Below are 21,895 nucleotides of genomic sequence, written 5' to 3' on the forward strand. Positions count from 1 at the left end.
GGGTGGAGCAGGGAAATGACTTCTCATCTATTTGCAGTTATTTTCATTGTCACCCGCTAATTCACAATCTCCCTTATGATTTCCTCTTACCCCGTGAGTTAACTTTAAATGGTATGTTTTAGTTTCCAGTGATCTTAGGCTTTCTTTACTGTGTGTTTATTGCTGACTTAGTAATTGCAGCAAAAATAGATCATGGTCTCTGATGTATTATTTGAAGTTGTTGCAGTTTTCAACCTAAAACGTAGTCACTGTTTTTGTCAGTGTTTATTCTCTGTTGCATCCTGGTTGCTAACTCTGTGTTAGTTCCAACTTTGTAGTTTGGTTGGTAAAATTATCTGTATCCTTACTTAAGTGTGTGTCTTCCTGATCTATTTCTTCCCTCATGGTTGTAGTCTTCCCTGTAATTCTCTCTGCTCTTGCAAGGCTAGTATGTACGATGTATGTGAGTAATGCATCTCTTTGGTTGTTGGTCCTTTTATTGTTATCTTTATCTGTATCATGCAGATGTTTGCTTTAAATTCTGTTTTGTCTGTTCTTAATATTGCTTGTTATTCCGGTCATCTTGATTAGATTGTCCTGGTACATCTTTTTCTATATCTTTATTTTCACCCTTTCTATCTGGTTTTAAGATGTTTACCTTGTGAAGAATAACATTGAAGTGAATTTCTATTTCTTTTAAACCCAATCTAATTATTTCTGGGATTTTGAAGGGGAGGAAGAGGTGAGTTAACCTGTTTGCTTGGTGATGACGGGTAGATTTTTTCTTTCCCTGCCATCTTTTGCGTTTTCTGTTTCCATTCTTTTTTTTATTCTTTTTCCCAGCTTTATGTCAGATGATAGTTTCCTTCCTTTTTGCTAGTTTGGAAACTTCAGATTGTATTTTTATGCTTTTGGTGGTTACTCTTATATTTAACACAACTATTAGCTGTAACATTTTCCTAACAGACTTAAAGTATTCACTTAACTGCTGACTGCACACCTGGCTCTTTATCCTACATTGTTCGGCCTTTTGTCCATGCAGTGCTGTTTGCGATGCTGTGGGAATGGATGGGAAAGGACCAGGGAAGAGGCCATGTAAGAGGCAGCATGTGAAGGACAGGTAGGATGTGGGCACAGGGCGGTTACAAGGGGCAAAGGAGGTGTGCCAGGCTCAGGGGAGGGAGGCCTAAAGAAACGTTTAAACAACTTCACTCCCCACTGGTTTTATCAGATTCTAAATTTAATCACCAGTTTTATACTTGGATTTAAAAAAAGAAAACAATACACATTTAATACCCACATCTGTGTATTTTCATTCAGCTCAGTTATCAAAACGCAGGCATTTCAGGGCTTTCCTGGTGGCGCAGTGGTTGAGAGTCTGCCTGCCGACGTGGGGGACACGGGTTTGTGCCCCAGTCTGGGGAGGATCCCACATGCCGCAGAGCGGCTGGGCCCGTGAGCCATGGCTGCTGAGCCTGTGCGTCCGGAGCCTATGCTCCGCAACAGGAGAGGCCACAACAGTGAGAGGCCCACGTACCGCCAAAAAACAAAACAAACAAACAAAAAAAACCAGGCATTTCAGTGATCCAACCATATTAGAAACCCAAAACCCAGTGGGCCCAGGTAGTGGTATTTCAAGAAACACTTAGACAAGAAGTAAAACACAAGTAATTTTATTGGGTAGGAAATTTGTTACAGGCTTTGGTTCTAAATTCCCTTCACACCTGCTTGTTCTCGTGGCTCATTTACAAACCCAGTGATGTCTACTTTTTCTTTTTCTTATTTGCAATGGATTTGGTGGACTGGGACACCACTGTGTCGTCTTTCAGGAGGCTCAGCGTGAAATTCAAGGATGTGGCATCCACTGGTTCCTTGATCACAGTGATGGCGACCTCATAGTCTTGCCTTTTGGTCTCTTCCTCTCTCAAGCTGTTCAGCCTAATAAGAAGCAAACACAAGAAGGTATCTTTTTTGGTCTTTGAAATTTCAAAACCGGTTTTTATGTTGTATGTGGTGTAAAGTAGTCCATACGTGGATCTCAATAGTTTTTGTGAACAGAACTAAACTGTCATCACTTTTCCTGAAATAAAAAGTGGTGCAATAGGGCTTCCCTGGTGGCGCAGTGGTTGAGAGTCCGCCTGCCGATGCAGGGGACGCGGGTTCGTGCCCCGGTCTGAGAGGATCCCACGTGCTGCGGAGCGGCTGGGCCCGTGGGCCGTGGCCGCTGGGCCTGCGCGTCCGGAGCCTGTGCTCCGCGGCGGGGGGGCCACGACAGTGAGAGGCCCACGTACTGGAAAAAAAAAAAAAAAAGTGGTGCAATAGCTAGATAGTTTAAGACAAATTTTCACACATCTAAGATGACCTGTGACGCACTTGTCTCTGAAGCAACTTAGCTAGTAAGTAGCCTTTTAAAATACTGTTGTAAAAAAATAAAATACTGTTGTAGCCATTTTCCTTAAGTCTAATGCTCTCTTCCACAGACGAATGGGCTTGAGATGCCCTTTACAGAGGTCAGACATTTGCACTTGGGACTGACCTGTTTGCATGGAACTAAGCCTGGACAGTGGTTCTAGAAAGGTAAGTGTGCGGCCTTTGCTAGGTGCTCACCACGCACCAAGCATTGTTCTCGATGCTTCACAAACACTAGCTCACTCAGTCCTCACAACAGTCCTACAAGGTATCACCTCCACCTTAAAGATGCAGAAACAGGCACACAGGGACAGACCTCACCAAGGTCACCCAGGTGATATAAGTGATGGGGCTGGGATGTGAACCCGGGCAGTCTGGATCTATGTCACGCTGCCTCCTCATGGATGCCTGGGGATGCCTTAGACAACCAGGACAGAACTGGTGGCTACGGGTTCCCACCTGCACATGAGGACGTGCTGCCCCTCGGAAGGCGGAGACGTTTTTTTTTAATATATATTTTTAGATTATTTTATTCATTTTTTTTTTGGCTGCATTGGGTATTCGTTGCTGCATGCAGGCTTTCTCTAGTTGCAGCAAGCAGGGGCTACTCTTCATTGTGGTGCGCAGGCCTCTCATTTTAGTGGCTTCTCTTGTTGCGGAGCACGGGCTCTAGGCGTGTGGGCTTCAGTAGTTGTGGCTCACGGGCTCAGTAGTTGTGGCACACGGGCTTAGTTGCTCCGTGGCATGTGGGATCTTCCCGGACCAGGGCTTGAACCCGTGTCCTCCTACATTGGCAGGTGGATTCTTAACCACTGTGCCACCAGGGAAGCCCAGAGGTGGTAGACTTTTAATGAAAGTGTTTGGTCCTGAAGCTTATGGTGGCTACAGAAGACAGGAAAGAAAGATGCCCGAGAGCCGGGCGGGAGGGAGGGAGGGAGGGAGCCAAGGGGTTTCACTGAGTTACCTTGCCTCCAGCTCCTCATTCTCCACCTTCCTCTGAAGGGCCATTGCTTCATTATGTAGCCTGTTTTCCTTTACTTTCTCCTTAAGGGTTTCTTCATGTTTATGTGCTTGGAAGAGAGTGTTCACAAAAAAGATGTACATGTTACTGATCCATGTATTGAATTTTTCCTTTTGTTCATCCTTGGATTTTTCTTTTTTCTCTGGAAGAATGTTTGATTAAAATGAGCATTAATACAGTCTTGCAATAACTCTGGGGTCTGTGTTCCTGTTCCCCAGTTCTGTCACTTCCTGTGCTGGGCTGAGTGTCCTCATCCCCCCATAAGGTGGGTGACACTGTGCTTCTCGTGGGCTTGTGAGGATTGAGGTAACTGCAAAATGCTTCAGGGACCACCTGGAACAAGGCTGGCGTCAGCTGACCACAGCCATGATTGTCAACGCTTCCTTCAAGTCTCCTGGTACCTGTTATTTTTTTCCTAAATAGCTTAAATATTTTGGTTTTCTAAAATTAAAATCTTAGAAAATTTCTTAACCTATGTCGAAGAGATAGCTGCACCATCACATTCACAGTGGCACCTTTACAACAGCCAAGACAGGAGATGGCCTAAGTGTCCCTCAACAGATGAATGGATAAAGAAGAGGTATATATACACAGTGGAACAGTACTCAGCCATAAAAAGGAGGAGAGCCTGCCATTTACAACAACATGGATGGACCTTGAGGGCATTACGCTAAGTGAAGTAAGTCAGACAGAGACATACAAATACTGTATGATCTCACTTATAAGTAGAATCTATTTAAAACAATACAAACATATAAAAAGAGATATGTGGTTACCAGAGGAGGGAGATGGGGGACACTGGAGGAAGGTGGTCAAAGGTACAACCTTCCAGTTATAAGGTACATAAGTACCAGGGATGTAACGTACAACACGATGACTGTAGCTAACACTGCTGAATGATATCTGTGGAAGTTGTTAAGAGAATAAACCCTAAGTGTTCTCATCACAAGAAGAATTTTTGTATTTATGAGTGATAGATGTTAACTAAACGTATTGTGGTCATCATGTCACGATACATGTAAGTCAAGTCATTATGTTGTACACCTTTAAACTTATACAGCACTGTATGTCAATTATATCTCAGTAAAACTGGGGAAAGAAAAGGGGAAAAAGATCAATACCTTGAAAGGGAACTCTGTCAAGCGAGGGGGCAGAGTTGGGAGCAGCTGTCCCAGCCTAATTATATTTTAAAAGATGGTTGTACATTTTTATGTTAAATCATTTATAAGCAACAGTTTGCTAATATCAAAGTTCTATTATTAAAATACTCACCATTTTGAGATAAAAGACAGGTTAGCTCCTTTCCTGGAGATTTAAAATTCATTTTGGAAGTTTTTCCGTCACTTAGAGACTTCTTGATCTTGGGCTTTTTCTTTTAAAAAAAAAAAAAGAAATCATAAAGCAAAATATAACTTCTGCATCATTATGGACTAAAACTAATTTTCTACATTATAAATAATTAGAAAAGTCTTAATGAGGCCATTATCTTTATGCTAATTTGACTATTTTTAATCTGCCTAAAATTTGACTTTTTAATCTGTATGTATGTCCTATTAAGGAAATGAATAACAGAGCTATTGTATCTGCTGGAAGGCTTCCCCCAGGAAACCAACGACTAGAAAATACTCCCTGGGTCTGTTGGGAAAGTATTAATCCATCTCTTAGTGGCTTTAATTACTATATATATATATATATATAAACCATATATCAATACATGCTGTTTATGCCTACATTTTTATCTCCAGTAGATCCCATCCTTGAACTCCAGACTTTGTCTCCAGCTGCCACTTGCTGTCACCACGTGGATGTCTCATCAGGCACCTTAAGTCTGACATGCCCAAACCCAGCCCTTTAATTTCACCCCCAAAACTCATCTCCCCCTCGAACCCCAGTCCTCCCCTTCATGATAAATGGCAGCTCTGTTCTTCCAGTCGTTCAGGCCAAAAAAAACCTTAGAATCATCTTTGCCTTCTCCTTCCCTCTCAAACTGCACAGCCTTCAAAATACATGCAGATAATTCCAAGAGCTTCCTTACGGGTTTGTCAACAGCAAAGCCATCGTGAGCCTACTGACCCCCCTTGCTCAGGGCCCTATCCTGGCCGGGCACTGCCTCACTCAGTGCATCTTCCTGGGCCACCCCAACGTGGCTACACCTGCTGCTACACCCCTTCCAACATCCCAGAGGTGCTCCCGCCTCAAGGCCCCCGCACAGGACAGTCTCCCCCCAGCTGCGCTCAAGTGTGGCTTCATCCGAAGACCTTCACTTCCCACCCCACCCTGTCTCAGTCGCCAGCACCTGCCTCGCTTTCCACCGCATCACTGATCCCTCCCAAGTGTAAAGAAATATAGCACTGCAGTAACAGGTGTAAATCCTGGAGTCGAACTGCCTGTGTGCAAACCCCCAGCTCCACTGCTTACCAGTTCTGTGACGGTGGGCAAGTTACTCGACCTCTCTGTGCCTCAGTTCCCCCTTGGAGCCGATGAAGCACCTACAGGTCGTGTGGGCATTAAATGAGTGGACCCCTGGGAAGTGCGTAGCACCTGGTAAGCACCCCGAGGGTGTTCACTCTTCCTGTTCTGCACGTGTCACCACGTCCCTCTCTGCCCCGAATGTGACGCCCACAAGAGGACGGGCTTTCTGTTTCCACCAGAACCCTGGCACCAGAAGAGCCCTCACCACATAGCAGGTGTGCAACAGCGGTAGATAACCATGGCCGCGGCACTGTTTTCATGGTTAGCTGTGAATACAGACCTCTGATTTCCTTATCTTGCTCATGTCAAGCAAGACTCCTAACTTGCTTGAAGATGACTTAGCGCTGCCATACTGCACCTCAGATTCCTGGCTTCTTAGCGCACTTGGACTCCTGTCCTGGGTGTTCTGACCAATGACAAACACATAAGAGGATTTCTGTTTTCCGTGGAGACACACGTGCACATGATTTTAACGTGGTGTAATTGATTTACAATGACCTGCACATAATGCGCACTATGACGGTGAGTTTCGACGTGTCTACACCTGTGAAACCATCACCTCAAGAGAGTGGACGTATCCATCACCCCAGGTTTCCTGTGCCCCAGGAAGCCCTCTTCCCTCATCCTCGGGCAACTACTTACTTATCTGTTTTCTGTCACTACAGATCACTTGGCATTTCTAGAATTTTATGTCATTGGAATCACAGTGGTATGTATCCTTTTCTGTCTGGCTTCTTTCACCCAGCATAATTAATGCACCCATGCTCTTGGCATGTGTCATGAGTTATTTCACTGCTGGCTCATTCCTCATTGCATGGTTATAATAGGACTTGTTTATCTTGATGGATGTGTGGTGCCAGATTGGAAACCAGACGTGAACTTGATCGGATGGTTCCTGAGGCTGTCCCCGAGGCCAGCGTGTCCGTGTGTGGTTACTGGAGTCCATGTGCTGCCATCCATGCAGGCATGGATGAGTTTAAGGTGGACATGACCCAGCCCCAGCCGGTGGCCAGGCTCTTGGATGACCTGGAGGGGGCGTTATCTGCTGATCAGGTGGACTGTGTGCTACTGAAGTTGAACCTGCACGAGGGTCCAAGGTACATCCTGGGACTCGTGGTCAGAGGCGCTCCTTAGATGACCAACAGTGAGAAGTCTCCCTGAGTGAGCAGCTCTGGCGAGTTTCCCAGCTGGGGTTTCCGCTGGCCCCCAGCACTCTCCCTTGTGGCTCCGAATGAAGGACTCAACGATCAGAAACCTTTCCAGCCCACTACCCTGAAACCCCCACTCCATCTGACCCAGCAGCTAGATCTTTCGGTCAACGGCCTACGCTGTCCCTGCTCCCCCAAGGCTTTGGCGTGAAGCCCAGTGTCCAGCCCCATGAGCAGGTCCCATCCTCTGGGACGCGCCCAGCATCCTGCACATGCTCGGGAGCTGTTCCTTGGCATCTGTGCTCTGTGACGGGCGATCCACTCTTGTAAACACTAGATCATGGGATGAAACGTTTCATAAAAACCACCTCAGATGCCGTAGGCCTCGTGGTCCAGCCAGGGGAGCCCCACACCCCTGAGGGTGTCGGTAGGCGCTCTGACACTCATTACGTATCTCCACTATCATAGGTCATGACCAGAAAATACATTTTCCCTAATGTAGAAAAAAGACAATACACTCAGAATGTGAAAAGAAGTCTTAAATTATTTAAACTATTTCCTGAAGAGTTACAAAAGCCCAAGATAGTCTTGATGATGGTTTAACCATTCCAGAATAAAACCCATTCCTTACTCTGTAAATTCTAAGATATTATTTGTTACCTGATTTATCATTGTATAAGTGCTTCCAGCTTCGTTTCCAGACAAGTCATCATTTGGAAAATTTAAATAGAATTTAGTCGATTGGTTAGTAACAGAGATGAGTGCGAAGCTTAACAGAGCTTCAAAGAATTCCAGGAAAACCAGCTGAAATACAAGAAAATATAAAGGGTCTTATTCATCCTGACACACCTCGAGGTGGACCAGCAGTTCTTCTGGGTGTTTGTTCTCCGGAAAGTACCACCTTGTTCAACACTCAGGCATCCTGGGCGCACACCAGTTTGCAATAAAAACTACAGCGTTTAAAAGATATGTGAGGATGTATATTCTCTCCTTAGTTTGTAAGTCATTTTTCTATCTGCCGGAAACATTTTATATTAGCTAATTGAGGACAGTCACTTTCAGAAGTATTTCTTTTTTTCTTGGACAACTAGAGAAGTGGCATCTGTAAGAGTTGGTGCTGGAATGGCTAAGCCCTCTGGAGATGCTGGGATAGGGTGAACGTACTTTGTACATAAGGAGGATATGAATGGGGAGGGGGGTTGCAAAGGGAAGACTGTTAGGGTTTGAACTGTGCCTCCCAAAAAAGCGTTGGAGTCCTGTCCCCCAGTATGCTCAGATTTACAGATAATCGAGCTAAAGTGAGGCCATTGGGGTGGGCCCTAGTTCAATGTGGAGGCTGTCCTTATAAGAAGAGGGAAATTTGGACCCACAGACAAACATAGAAGACAATGTGAAGAGACACGGAACAGACGACCTCTACAAGCCAAGGAGAGAGGCCTGGAGCAGATCCTTCCCCACAGCCCTCAGGAGGATCCAATTCCAGCAACACCTTGATTTCTGACTGTTAGCCTTCAGAACTACAGGCAAGATATGTTATATAAGACAAAAACAGGTGGCGGGGGCGGAGGTTAGCAAGTACAAATGTCCTGAGGTAGGGGTGTGGTGGGTGTATTCAGGGAACAGCTAAGCGGCAGGTGTGACTCAGTGTCAGACGTGGACCCAGAGAGGTGGCCAATCCAATCTTAGTGTCCAAGGTAGAGCAAACAGCCTCAGTTGGATCTGTACCGTTCGTGACACCTGTTTACAAACCTCAAGTTTAAAGTTGCTGTCAATTCCATCATGCATGAAAGGATTATCCTCTGCTATGACCTCCACAAATTTGCTTGCTGTTAATTCTTTATTTATCATTTTAAAGCTCTGTAAAAGAAACAACCAATCAAATCATAATGGCCAATAATTACAAATAGCTATATATTTTTAAAGTTAGTTTATACCAATATAGCACTTTAAGGAGATGGTCTAGAAATAAGTATCTTAAAAACTGGTAATTTTGAAAAGCATTCTGGATTAACATTGGTATTTACCTCTCCACTCCTTCCCTAATCCCTCTAAGACAACAGTAAAGATTTTTTTAGAGGCATAAACACAGGACAGAGAACGGGAGAGTGGATGACCCAGATGTGAGATATCCACACAGCTCTGCTGGTGGGAAAGCGCTGGACCAATGGGCTTAGCGGAACAAGAAGCTGAGAGCTCAGGGAGGCAAGTCGAGTCCAGTTGGAACTCAGGAAGGAGTCAGCTCTGAAAGCCGTGCTATGGGTAAGGCTGAACACAGGAAGACTCGCAGAAAGTCTAGGTGAAGACCCTTCCCGCACCTAGACAAAACAGAAGGTTGACTCGCTGGAGATACTGAACCACAGTGCATTTGGCTCCCCTAAAGTCACAGTCCTGCTGAAAACAAGAATTAGCGGAAAGTGCATGTTGGTAGGGTCCTCCCTTCACACTGACCCTTCCCTCCACTCTAAGAACTATGAAAAACAGGTTCATATCCCCCAGGCAGGAGTTAGGAGAAATCCTACCCTGGAAAATCGAACATCCAAGAGAAAAGCTCTGTCAGCCATAGGCTGGTGGAGGGTCTTCCCTGGCAGTCCAGTGGTTAAGACTCCACACTTCCAATACAAGGGGTTTGGGTTCGCTCCCTGGTCAGGGAACTAAGATCCCACATGCCGCACGGCATAGCCAAAAAAACAAAAGACAAAACTGTAGGCTGGGGAGGAGAAAGGGGAGAGGTGGGGCAGTTTCCTGGCTTGGTTACTCCACAGTGAAACCTCATCTTTGACAAGTGCCGCTCATCCACAAGAGCTTCCAATCAGCCTTAATTTTATTTATTTATTTATTTATTTTTGGCTGCGTTGGGTCCTTGTTGCTTTGCTTGGGCTTTTCTCTGGCTGCGGCGAATGGGGGCTACTCTTTGTTGCTGTGTGTGGGCCTCTCACTGCGGTGGCTTCTCGTTGTGGAGCACGGGCTCTAGGCACGCGGGCTTCAGTAGTTGTGGCACATGGGCTCAGTAGTTGTGGCTCGTGGGCTCTAGAGCACAGGCTCAGTAGCTGTGGCGCATGAGCTTAGTTTCCTCTGCGGCATGTGGGATCTTCCCGGACCAGGGTTCGAACCCGTGTCCCCTGCATTGGCAGGTAGATTCTTAACCACTGTGCCACCAGGGAAGCCCCCAGTCAGCCTTAGAGTGCCACAGTCCTATCTATGAGTGGATAGCCAAGGTTCACCACACATGCTATGGGGAAAGCCTTAATATAAAAGCTAGAGAACAAAACCAACAGAGGTGGGGAAGGGAGATCGGGACTTGGAAGGAACAGAGGCAATCAATGTAAAAAGCTGAGGAAAAAAAAATTCCATTTAGCTCCCCCACCCCCAATTCATTTCTTCAGTGGAATAAGAGAGTTTGCATCCATGTTTTAAAAACAAAATGCTTAAAAAAGGGACAAAGGATTAGAAATTTAATAGCAGAAACTCAAATAGAAGAGGAAAGATAATGCAGGAAATCTCTCCTAAAGAACAAAAAATGACAAAGATATGGATGGTCAGAGAGAAAAGACTAAAATAAAATTAAATTAGTCCAGGAGGTTTGACACCCATGTTCCACAAAAAGGATGGAGAAAATGGAAGGCAGGAAATCTGAGCAAGTAATTCCAGAGCATTTTGCAGGACTGAAAGGCACAGATTTCCAATGTTAAAGCTCACAAAATAAATGTAAAAAGAAAATACCAAAGCTGCATCACTGTGAAATTTCGGAACAAGGATAAAAGTAGATCGTAAAGTATCTCAGCGAGGAAAAGAAATTACATCAAAATGATTGAGAAGCAACAGTAATCAAGACAGTGTGGTACTGGTAAGAGGATAAACATACAGATAAATGAAATACAATTGAAAATCCAGAAATAAAGCCATACATTTATGGCCAACTGATTTTTGACTAGAATGCCAAGACCAATCAATAGAGGGAAAAACAGTCTTTTCAACAAATGGTGCTGGGACAACTGGGTATCCACACACAAAAGAATTGTTGGACCCCCTACCTCAGACCATATATTGTAGAAAAATTAATTCAAAATGACCTAAAAGTAAGAGATAAAACTCAGAAGACAACATAGAGGTTAGTCTTCATGATCTTGGATTGACAGTGGATTCTTAGACTTGACACCAAAGGCACAAGTGAGAAAAAAAACCCCAGATAATTGGACTTCATCAGAAACCAGCAAAAACAGAAGGTTTTAAATAAATCAGTCTCATAACATAACATACTCAAATGTCTGGGTTTCAGTGGGAAATCACTGACTCATGGTGCCAGAACCAGGAAGATATCAAACTTAATGAACAAAGACAGGCAACATATGCCAACACCAAGATGACAGAGAATACAGAATTAAGTGACAAAGATTTTAATTAAAATGCTTAAATGAGCCATTACAAACAGGCTTGAAACAAATGGGGGGAAAAAGAAAGTCTCAGCAAATGAATGGAAGAAATAAAGCACTAAATGGAAATTTTAGAACCGAAAACTAAAATAATTAAATTAAAAACTCAATAGATGGGCTCAACAGCATAAAGAAAGGGATAGGAGAAAGAATCAGTGAACCTGAAAATGGAATAATAGAAATTATCCAACCTGAACAACAGAGAGAAAATAGACTGAAAGAAAAAAATAGACACAGGGACCCATGGGCCTATAATAAAAGATCTAACATTCATGTTATCGGAGTCACAGAAGGAAAGGAGAAAGAAAGGTGGGTTGAAAAAGTACATGAATAAATAACGGCTGAAAACTTCTTAAACTTGGTAGAAACACAGACCTACAGATCTAAGAATTTTAGTGAATCCCACATAAGATAAACCCAAAGAAATTCACATCAAGACACAAGTCAAACTTCTGAAAACTAAAGACAAAGAGAAAAATCTTGAAAGTGATAGTGAAACGACACCTTCCTATAATGGAAAAAATTCACATGACAGCAGATTTCTCATCAGAAAGCACGGGAGCCAGAAGGAAGTGGCACAGCATTTTTCAAGTGCTGAAAGAGGACTATCAACTCAGAATCCTCTAGCCAGAGAAAATATCCTTCAGGACTGAAGGGGAATTAAGACATTCTCAGATGAAGGCAAACTAAGAATTTGTTGCTAGCAGACCTACCTGAAAAGGATGGCTGGAGAAAATTCTCTAAATAGAAAGGAAATGATAAGGAATCCAGGAATTTCAGGAAGGAAGAACAAATATTGTAAGCAAAAATATGGATCAGTACAATATACTTTCCTTTTCCTCTTGAGTTTTATAAATTATATTTGGCAGTTAAAGCAAAAATTATACTACTATCTGATGTGGTTCTAAAGGTAGGTGGGGGAAATATCAATTATATTATAAATGGTAGGGGGTAAAAAGATGTAAAGGGAAGTAAAGGTTTCTGTACTTCACTCGAATTGGTCAAATGATGACACCATTAGACTGTGATAAGTCTAATATATTTATAGATAGATACTCAAAAAAACACTATTAGATCAAAATGAAATTCTAAAAAATGTTTAAGTAACCTACGGGAAGGCAGGAAAAAGAAAACAAAACCAGAACAAACAAAAATCAAAAAATTAAATGGCAAACTTACACCTAACAAACCAATTATATTAAATGTACATGCTCTAAATACACCAATTGAAAGACAGATAATGGCAAATATTGCTGGTGGGACTATAAAATGATCCAGCCACTCTGAAAAATAGTTTGGCAGTCTTTTTAAAAAAATTAGACAAATACTCACTATATAACTCAATAATTGTCACATGAGGCATTTATCCCATAGAAATCAAAACTTGTACACAGTTGTTCATACTATATTTATTCTACAGCCACAAACTATAAACAACCCAAATGTCCACTGATAGATGGATGCATAAACAAATCATCACGGTATATCCATCGAATGGAATGCTATTCAGCAATAACAAAGAACGAACTATTTATACATGCAACAACATGGATGAATCTCAAAATAACTATGCTGAAAGAAGCTACACAAAGAGAAAACAGAGAAAAGAGATAGAGGATATAGTATTATAAACTATTTTAGCTAGAGTCCCAGAGTGAAAAAATGGTTCTGAAGCAATGATTAAACAAGTAATAGTGGAAATTTTAACAATACTGATGAACAATATTAATCCATGGATTCAAGGTAGCAGGTAGCAAGTTGGAGAGATTCTTACTGGCCAAATATGGGACAATTTGACCGTGGGGGATGGAGGGAAGACTGCAGTGGATTGAAACACATCAAATATGTGTAAGTCCGGGCTTCCCTGGTGGCGCAGTGGTTGAGAGTCCGCCTGCCGATGCAGGGGACACGGGTTCATGCCCCGGTCTGGGAAGATCCCACATGCCGCGGAGCGGCTGGGCCCGTGAGCCATGGCCATTGAGCCTGCGCGTCCGGAGCCTGTGCTCCGCAACGGGAGAGGCCACAACAGTGAGAGGCCCATGTAACGCAAAAAAAAAAAAAAAAAAAAGAAAAAAAAAAAAAAAAAAAAATATGTGTAAGTCCAAGAGTTATAATGATATTTTCAAAAGCTCATTAGTCACTGTTGAAGAACTGCCAGGATATCAACTCATTCTGAAAATTAATAAAGGGAAAAATTGAGCATTTATCCTTCCTTTCCTGTGTATTTCAGAGTCATCAAATAGCTGATGAGGTAAAGTTCTTCTTTATATCGGATTCACAGCTAAGAAATGCAGATGGAATGATAGAAAATTACTATTGTGGGACCCTTAAGGAAATAACGGATGTTAGCAATGACTGTCAGGGCTACTCGAACCACTAGGGAAACGTTTATGGGGAACGTTGAAATGGAAGGATTCTGCTGACACCATATGACCCACTGGTTGATCTCAGCATCACTAAAAGGGAGCATCCCTGACGTGACACAACAGGAAGTAGCCAGAAGCACCTGCAGCTTTGTCAGGAAAAAAACAAAACCTGAGGGACTTCCCTGGTGATGCAGTGGTTAAGAATCCACCTGCCAATGCAGGGGACACAGGTTTGAGCCCTGGTCCGGGAAGATCCCACATGCCGCGGAGCAACTAAGCCCGTGCACCACAATTACTGAGCCCACGTGCCTAGAGCCTGTGCTCCACAAGAGAAGCCACCACAATGAGAAGCCCGTGCACCACCACGAAGAGTAGCCCCCACTCGCCACAACTAGAGAAAGCCTGCGTGCAGCAGTGAAGGCACAACACAGCCAAAAATAATAAATAAATAAAAATTAAAAAGCTTTTTTAAAAAAAAAAACCTGAATCTAATCAAGCTTCTAATTTTAGTGACCACTTTGATGGAAATAAAGGGGAAAAGGAACATCTGTCATCAACTCTCTGAGGATGCAGCCAACCAAAACTGAAGTCTGACCAGTCAATCTACAGGGACAAATGGCCTCATTTCATCAATAATAAGGGACCACGGAGAAGAGGGAAAGTGAATAAACAGCTGTATAATATTCCATCCCAAAAAACCACATACTTCAAAAAAATTATTTCCTATCAATACTAGTTTTTCGTATATATGACATTTAAATTTGTAAAACCAGTTTTTTGTATACATGTGACACTTAAATTTTTTACATCACTCTATCCCCTATTAGTAGTCAATCCTTTTAGTTTTATCCTTTATCTACCCACAAGTATAAATTAAAAATATCATGAGAGAAAAACTACCAAGAATATGAGAATATTGTATAAATTAGATATTCTCACTATTTTCCAAACTAATAACTTTCTTAAATCACTTTTTTGAGGAACAGTAGTTTTTTTTTTAAGTGACATCCATCCCCCCATCTTCCTTTAAATGGAAACGTCTGCATCAGTAAAGATTCTGGAGGCCCCGCCGACCATACCCCTCCCCCCTCACAGGGAAGCCCATTGGGCAGAAGCTCCTTCTGTTTCTCTTCCTTCCACTATCACAGGCCATTAGAGTTACTCTCCTCTGCTGATGGCTACGAAAATTTATCTCAGACCTTCACCTTGTTCCTTGCACATCATAGCTAGAATATTTTGCCTTTCTTAAGTTAAAATCAAAGTACCTATAAATATAAAGCCAGTATCAGCCATGAGTGGTTACCTTCAACATCCAGAGGAAGTGTCTCATGTCCATTGTGAGCTCATGGGGAGGGACTGCATTTGGTCTGCAGTAAACTGTGTAGATCTCCCAGCACTTCTCCACATAATTCATTGAATAGAGTGTCCGGTGGGCCTCGCAGAATAAATTGCCTAAAGATGTAATGGAAAAATAAACATTCAAAAGATGATTACAAAACTCTATTTTGGAAAAAAGTATGATAAATATAATCCTATTGGTTTTGTATTTACCTTTTACACGGCAGGCATTTGGGCGAATGTTCTCATTCATCAGTTTTGTAAAACACAGAAAGAGTGATGGGCTTCTGTCTCTGTGATTAAGAAGATACCATAATCACTGCTCCTTCCAGGAGGTGGAACTTAATTCCCCTCCCCTTGAGTATGCGGTGGGCTTAGTCAGTGGCTTCTAACAAGTAGAGTATAGCAAGGGGAAAATACTAAGTCTGCAGTAGAGAAACCTGGCTGACAGCACTTAACCATGTGATCAAGGTTAACATCCCCAGTAATGAGACAGATCGACATCATTTACCTGGTAGGATGGTATTCTTCCCCCAAACTCATAACCTCAGTGTGATGATGAAAAAAATCAGCAAACTGAAATCGAGGGGCATTTTACAAAATAACTGACCAATATTCTTCCGAAGTGTCATGGTCATAAAAGACAAACTATCACAGCTGTAGGGGACTAAGGAGATGTGATAAATACAAGGTGGGATCCTGGATTTGGTCTTGAAACAGAAAAGGGAAAAAACTCAGGAAGTCCTAAAAAAACCTATAATTTAGTTAATGGTGTTGTAGCAATGTTAACTCCTTAATTTTGATAAGAGTACTATGGTTCTGTAAGATGTAATAATTAGGGGAAGCTGGATGAAGGGTATATAGGAATTCTCTGTGTTACAAGAATTGTGTTGGCAACACTCTGTAAATCAACAATTATTTCAAAAATTTTTTTTAAAAGATACAATACCAATTTTGCTCTGAGAAAGACAGGAAATTCTGGTCTAAGGAAGAGCTGGTGGTGACTATTTCTGAATAAAAACTTGAGGGCTATGTGCAGAATTGAAACATGACCCATGTCGGAAGGGTTTTCAAAATTTAATTTTGTTTCTTGCGGTTTTGTGGTTAACATTTGTGGAAAACTTTTGTTTCTGATCCTTCATTTCAAGAGTATGAAAAATAATATCAAAGAAAAAAGAACAGTATCATAACAATCCTAACAGTGAGCTCAGCCCTCATCCTATCATGGGGTCCAGAAGTAGTACTTACTGGTATTCTTTGTGATGGATGTGGTAAGCCAACTGCAGGAGATAATTCAAAAATGTTCTCAAAAGTATTGTTGTAAATGGAGAATGAATTTCTTCAACTGGTATGTCCTTATTGGCTAAAACAAGAAAATTGGGGAGGATGCCTGGTGGTCTCTAGAACCTTCTACCTTACTTGCTCCTGGTACACAACTCAGAGAATTGAATACAATGGAGTACATTTTTTTCCTAGAGACTACCCTGAACAGCATATAAGCGTCCACCTAAAAATTAAGGTCCACACGAAAGAGCTCCATCTGGTCACTTTACAAGAAACTTACAAGATAACTTGTCCTGGTGTTTTTCAAAGTGGTCTGAGCCACAGTCTGATTAACGCTGCTAATTCTAAGTGGGTTTGAAGTGTGTTTCAGACACTGAAATTTGAAGTAAATAGGCGTTAGTTCTAACATCAAGAAGGTGATCTGAGGCCTTCGAGCCTGCCTGCCTGCCTGCCACAATTCAGCTGAAAGGAATAAAGCCTTCAAAGTTGTTAATTTTACTGCAGGGACTTTTCAACTTGAAATCAAGCCCAAGCCCAAGATTATCTAAAGCCTTTTCTTTCCTTTTTTTTTAAATTTATTTACTTTTGGCTGCATTGGGTCTTCGTTGCTGCACGCAGGCTTCTCATTGCGGTGGCTTCTCTTGTTGCAGAGCACGGGCTCCAGGCGTGCAGGCTTCAGTGGTTGTGGTGCACGGGCTCAGTAGTTGTGGCTCGCGGGCTCTAGAGCACAGGCTCAGTAGTTGTGGCGCACGTGCTTAGTTGCTCCACGGCACATGGGATCTTCCCAAACCAGGGCTCGAACCCATGTCCCCTGCATTGGCAGGCAAATTCTTAACCTCTGCGCCATCAGGGAAGCCCTCTAAAGCCTTTTCTAGGCTATTCCAAGCCCTCCCTGATCCTCTCTGCTTGTGACCTGACAACTGGGTGGTTTTGGGGCTTTTTTGGGGGGGGGGGCAGATTGTTGTTTTCTCAGGGATAGGCAGGCTTCTCTGTAAAGGGCCAGACGGTAAATATTTTAGGCTCTGTCACAGCCACTCAGCTCTGCTGGTGCAGGGCAAAAGAAGCCACAGACAAGATGACAACAAATGAGCATGGCTGTGTTCCAATAAAACTTTATTTACAAGAACACGCAGCTGGGCTGGATTTGGCCCACGGGCTGACTTTGCTGCCCCTGCTAGAGATGGTCTTTGACTGTTGCTGTTATTTCACGAGGTTCTCTCCTCAGTCACATTTTAAGCACCTTGGGAACAAGACCATGTGTTGCTTTTCTGGAACACCTCTCCCAACATCTGCCTTCCTCCCTCCCTTAACATTTCCTAACTGGTGTCAGGGTGCTGTGATGTTATACTACTCTTTAAACCAGATGCAAAGGATCTGGAATACTCACCACTTAGAACCCTGTCCATATCGGCGAGGGTTATTTTATGATGATGGAATTTGCAATCTTTTAGAAACCTCCAGAAGTGAAGCTTTGTCATCAGAAAGGTGTTATCCAGAGAGTGATCACATCCTAGGCTGCTGTAAAAGCTATAGATTCTTCTTAATTCTGTAATATTTCTTAAGATAGCATGTTCCACCTGAAAAGGGAAAGCCATACATATCTTCATCTTACCTGATAAGAACAAACGTAAAAGAAAACCTGTTTTCTAAATTAAACGAGGTAACACATGCAATAGCATTTACCTCTTACCACTGTAAGAGCTCAATAAATGTTATATTCTCCCCACCCATCCCCAGGCCAGTAAAGTGCAATTTCTGAGTAAAAGTAGAAAGACATGCTGTTATCTGGACAGTGGAATTACTTTCATACTGCTCTGTCCAATCCTATCCTGTTTCATCCTATCTCAATGACAGCGATAAAATTCTCTTGTCTATAGATCGCTATCCCTCATGGACACAGACACAAAAATCTTCAACAAAGTATTAGCAAACCAGGAAATTCCCTGGCGGTCCAGCGGTTAGGACTCCACACTTCCACTGCCGCAGGCCTGGGTTTGTTCCCTAGTCGGGAAACTGAGATGTCACAAGCCACACAGCATGGCCAAAAATAAATAATTAAAAAAATTTTTTAAATAAAAGACATTCAATACATGACAACAGTCATCAACTGCATCTTCCCAGGACTGTGGAGAGTCTGCTAATGTTTTAGCCTATAATATAAATTTTTAACAATACAGAAGGTTTTTACCTGCTTCTTTTCTTCTGATTGGTCTCTCTCCGGGTACATTTTCAGCAACAAACTGAGATCCAGCTCGATGCTCGAGCCTAACATGGAATTACTTTCACTGCCATCAAGCTTTCTGATGATTTCTAGCAGATGAGGACAAATATACAGGATAAATGTGAAAAACAATGTTAAAATATTTCAATGTCATGTCAAAATGATTTTCTGCAGAAGTGTGACACAAGAGTATTCAAAAACCTATAAGAAAGCAGTTGCTCACAGGAAACTTGTGTTTTCTGATATATTAGGTGTATTTTTGATGCGATGTTACACATTAATTTGCCTTTAGCTGACAGGTGGACGCTCCCTACCGGCACTGATGGAGGATCTGCAATACTGGTTCCTGAGGGCAGATTCTGGAGTCGTGTCCAGGTAGCTGATCAGTTCACCTTCAAGATTTGGAAACTCTGCTATGTGGTCATTGGAAAATGGGCCATCATACACACGCCCATTCTTAAAAGTTAATCGGCCCTGCAGAGAGAAAAGTAACTTTTTGCAGCTTAGGAAAAGCGTTTTTAGAAAATCATTGGTAGGGACTTCCCTGGTGGTCCAGTGGTTAAGAATCCCCCTTCCAATGCAGGGGACATGGGTTCGATCCCTGGTCAGGGAACTAAGATCCCGCATGCTGTGAGGCAACTAAGCCCGAGCACTCCAGAGCCTGCGTGCCACAACTAGAGAGCCCGTGTGTCCCAACTACTGAGCCCACGTGCCCTGGAGCCTGCAGGCCACAACGAAGACCCAATGCAGCCAAATAAATAAATAATTTTTTTGGGGGGGGTGGTTTTTTTTGCGGTACACAGGCCTCTCACTGTTGTGGCCTCTCCCGTTGCAGAGCACAGGCTCCGGATGCGCAGGCTCTGCGGCATGTGGGATCTTCCCGGACCGGGGCACGAACCTGTGTCCCCTGCATCGGCAGGCGGACTCTCAACCACTGCGCCACCAGGGAAGCCGTAAATAAATATTTTTTTTAAAATTATAGAAAAAACCATTGGTAAACATACATCAATATCTTTTTCAAGGGTTTGGAGGCTTCTGTTTGCTTGTTAAGATCTGCACTTAGTCCACATACAGTCAGGCTCCTGGAGTCTCTTGTCTCTCTCCTCTTCCCGATCCCCCTTCTCTCCCCTCACTGTATCTGCCCCACAACCTCTCCCCAACTTTAAGCACCCCTAGGTCACAGAATGTGGCTTATTAAATATGCTGATGACCAGCAGAGGTGCCTGGGACTCTCTTGGTATTTATCACACCCAGGCCAGTGGTTGGTCTGACTCAAAGGTGGGCAGATGACCCCCAGTTCAGCTCAGTGAAGCTAAAGATGTTTGTGGAAAACTTCTCCAAAAAGAGTTTCTTCTCTCCTTCTACTTAGTGGGGTATGTAGACGTGAAGCCTGGAACCACAGCAGCCATCTTGTAGTCATAAGGGAGGGCAGCATAATTGTGAAGCTGACATGGTAGGAGACATGGATGGATGGAGGAGAAACCCTGACGTCATGGAGCTGCTGAACCAAACCAACACTGAAACCCACATTATTCTTTATCATTTATGGAAGATTAAGCTAGATTTTCTGTTACTTGCAACCAAAACCACCCTAACATACACACACACACCAAACTAATTAAATAACCTCTAAATACAAAGGAAATTGATGATATGTTAGAAGTTATTTTAAAATTTATGATGTATTTTTGATGCATTATCCATTTTGCATAGGATAATCCTATGCAAAATGGATAATGCACTTTACTAGACAGAGAATGACATGCCTTTACATAATCTTTAAAATGTAATCTTCACAGGTCTGTACTCACCATGCCATGTTTTTTATTGGCAACCCATTCTCCCTCATACATGGCTCCACTGGCATAGTAGAACTTTCCATGGCCATGACGGTATCCATTCACAAACTCTCCTACATATTCATTTCTCAAAGGATACTGGGAGTAGGGGATTCTCTTTAGAAACCATGTGTGTGCGCCAAAACCATTCTGAAAAGAAAGCAGATTTCCATAAGAAATGCTCAAAATGTTTCCTCTTTTTACCCAAATCCATTTAAAATTAGGTACGAATCAAATACAGGGACTCATTTGAAGGGGCAAGGAGCATGCATGATGGAGTCTCACAAACTTGGGTTCAGCCTCAGCTCAGTTATTTACAAACCAGCCCTTTGACATAAGGCTAATTAGTTAAGTCCTCTGGGTCTCATCTATAAAGGGAAATAACATCTACCACAGGTTGGATGTAATAATTGAAAATAGTGTATATAAAGTGCCTGGCTTAATATTATTTTAAATTTTAATTATTTTTAACATACAGACTGATAAAAATATTCCCTCCTCAATTCCACATTCCAGAGGTAACTACTAGTTGGGTTTGAAATTCATCTCTGTTTTCCCCAGGCACATACAATCATACTTAATCAACATATTATATACATATATAAAGACATACACAATTTTTTCAACAATGGAATGTTTCTATATATACACCATTCTTTTTTTTTTTTAAATCCTATCTGACTTTATTCATTGTTATACAAGCTTACACAGCCTGGATATATATACCATTCTGTAAATTCTGGGTATATACTGAAGAGAAATGAAAGCAGGGAATTGAACAAACAATGTGTACACTCATGTTCATAGCAACATTTGCAACAGCCAAAAGGTGGAAGCAACCCAAGTGTCTGTTGAGGAATGAATAAACAAAATGTGGTCCATCCATACAACGGAATATGATTCAGCCTTAAAAAGGAAGGAAATTCTGACACACGCTTACAGCATGGATGAACCCTGAAGACAGTATGCTAAGTGAAATAGGCTATTCACAAAAGGACAAATACTATATGATTTTACTCAGATGAGGTATCTAGAATAGTCACATTCACAGAGACAGACAGTAGAATGGTGGGTGCCAGGGGCTGGGGGGAGGGGGAAGTGGGGAGTTATTGTTTAATAGGTACAGAGTCTCAGTTTTGCAAGGTGAAAAGAATTCTGTGGATGGATGGTGGTGATGGCTGAACACAGTGTGGCTGAACACAGTGTGAATGTACTTAACACTGAACTATATACACTTAAAAATGGTTAAGGTGGTAAGTTATATGTATATTTTACCAACATTAAAAAGAATAAAACAAAGTTGGAGTGGCCATATTCATATCAGAAAAAGTAGAGCTCAGAGAAATAAAAATCACCAGGGTTAAAGAATGACATTATAAAATTATAAAA

At 42.4% G+C, this 21,895-nt stretch overlaps 1 protein-coding gene across 4 annotated transcripts in view; it reads right to left on the reverse strand.

Annotated features, from left to right (window-relative positions):
- Positions 1-1,711: 1,711 nt before the first annotated feature.
- RSPH10B (radial spoke head 10 homolog B) overlaps positions 1,712-21,895 on the reverse strand; it is a gene marked incomplete at its 5' end in the record, with an annotated part of 42,147 nt that continues 21,963 nt past the window's right edge. Inside the window, 13 exons of one of the 4 annotated variants that reach the window (XM_079719406.1) lie at positions 1,712-1,917; positions 3,353-3,551; positions 4,682-4,775; positions 6,162-6,278; positions 7,690-7,833; positions 8,779-8,886; positions 15,129-15,277; positions 15,377-15,456; positions 16,412-16,526; positions 17,835-18,024; positions 18,636-18,757; positions 18,983-19,142; positions 20,480-20,656. In XM_079719406.1, the coding sequence (XP_079575532.1) occupies positions 1,743-1,917; positions 3,353-3,551; positions 4,682-4,775; positions 6,162-6,278; positions 7,690-7,833; positions 8,779-8,886; positions 15,129-15,277; positions 15,377-15,456; positions 16,412-16,526; positions 17,835-18,024; positions 18,636-18,757; positions 18,983-19,142; positions 20,480-20,656 (1,830 nt within the window). In that variant the 3' untranslated portion in view covers positions 1,712-1,742. Of the gene's footprint in view, positions 1,918-3,352; positions 3,552-4,681; positions 4,782-6,161; positions 6,288-7,689; positions 7,834-8,778; positions 8,887-15,128; positions 15,278-15,376; positions 15,457-16,411; positions 16,527-17,834; positions 18,025-18,635; positions 18,758-18,982; positions 19,143-20,479; positions 20,657-21,895 lie in introns of all 4 variants that reach the window. The other 3 variants (XM_079719405.1, XM_079719404.1, XM_079719403.1) reach the window with 3 other exon arrangements.

Source organism: Hyperoodon ampullatus, assembly GCF_949752795.1.
Source record: "Hyperoodon ampullatus genome assembly, chromosome: 14".
NCBI classification, from domain to species: Eukaryota; Metazoa; Chordata; class Mammalia; order Artiodactyla; family Ziphiidae; genus Hyperoodon; species Hyperoodon ampullatus.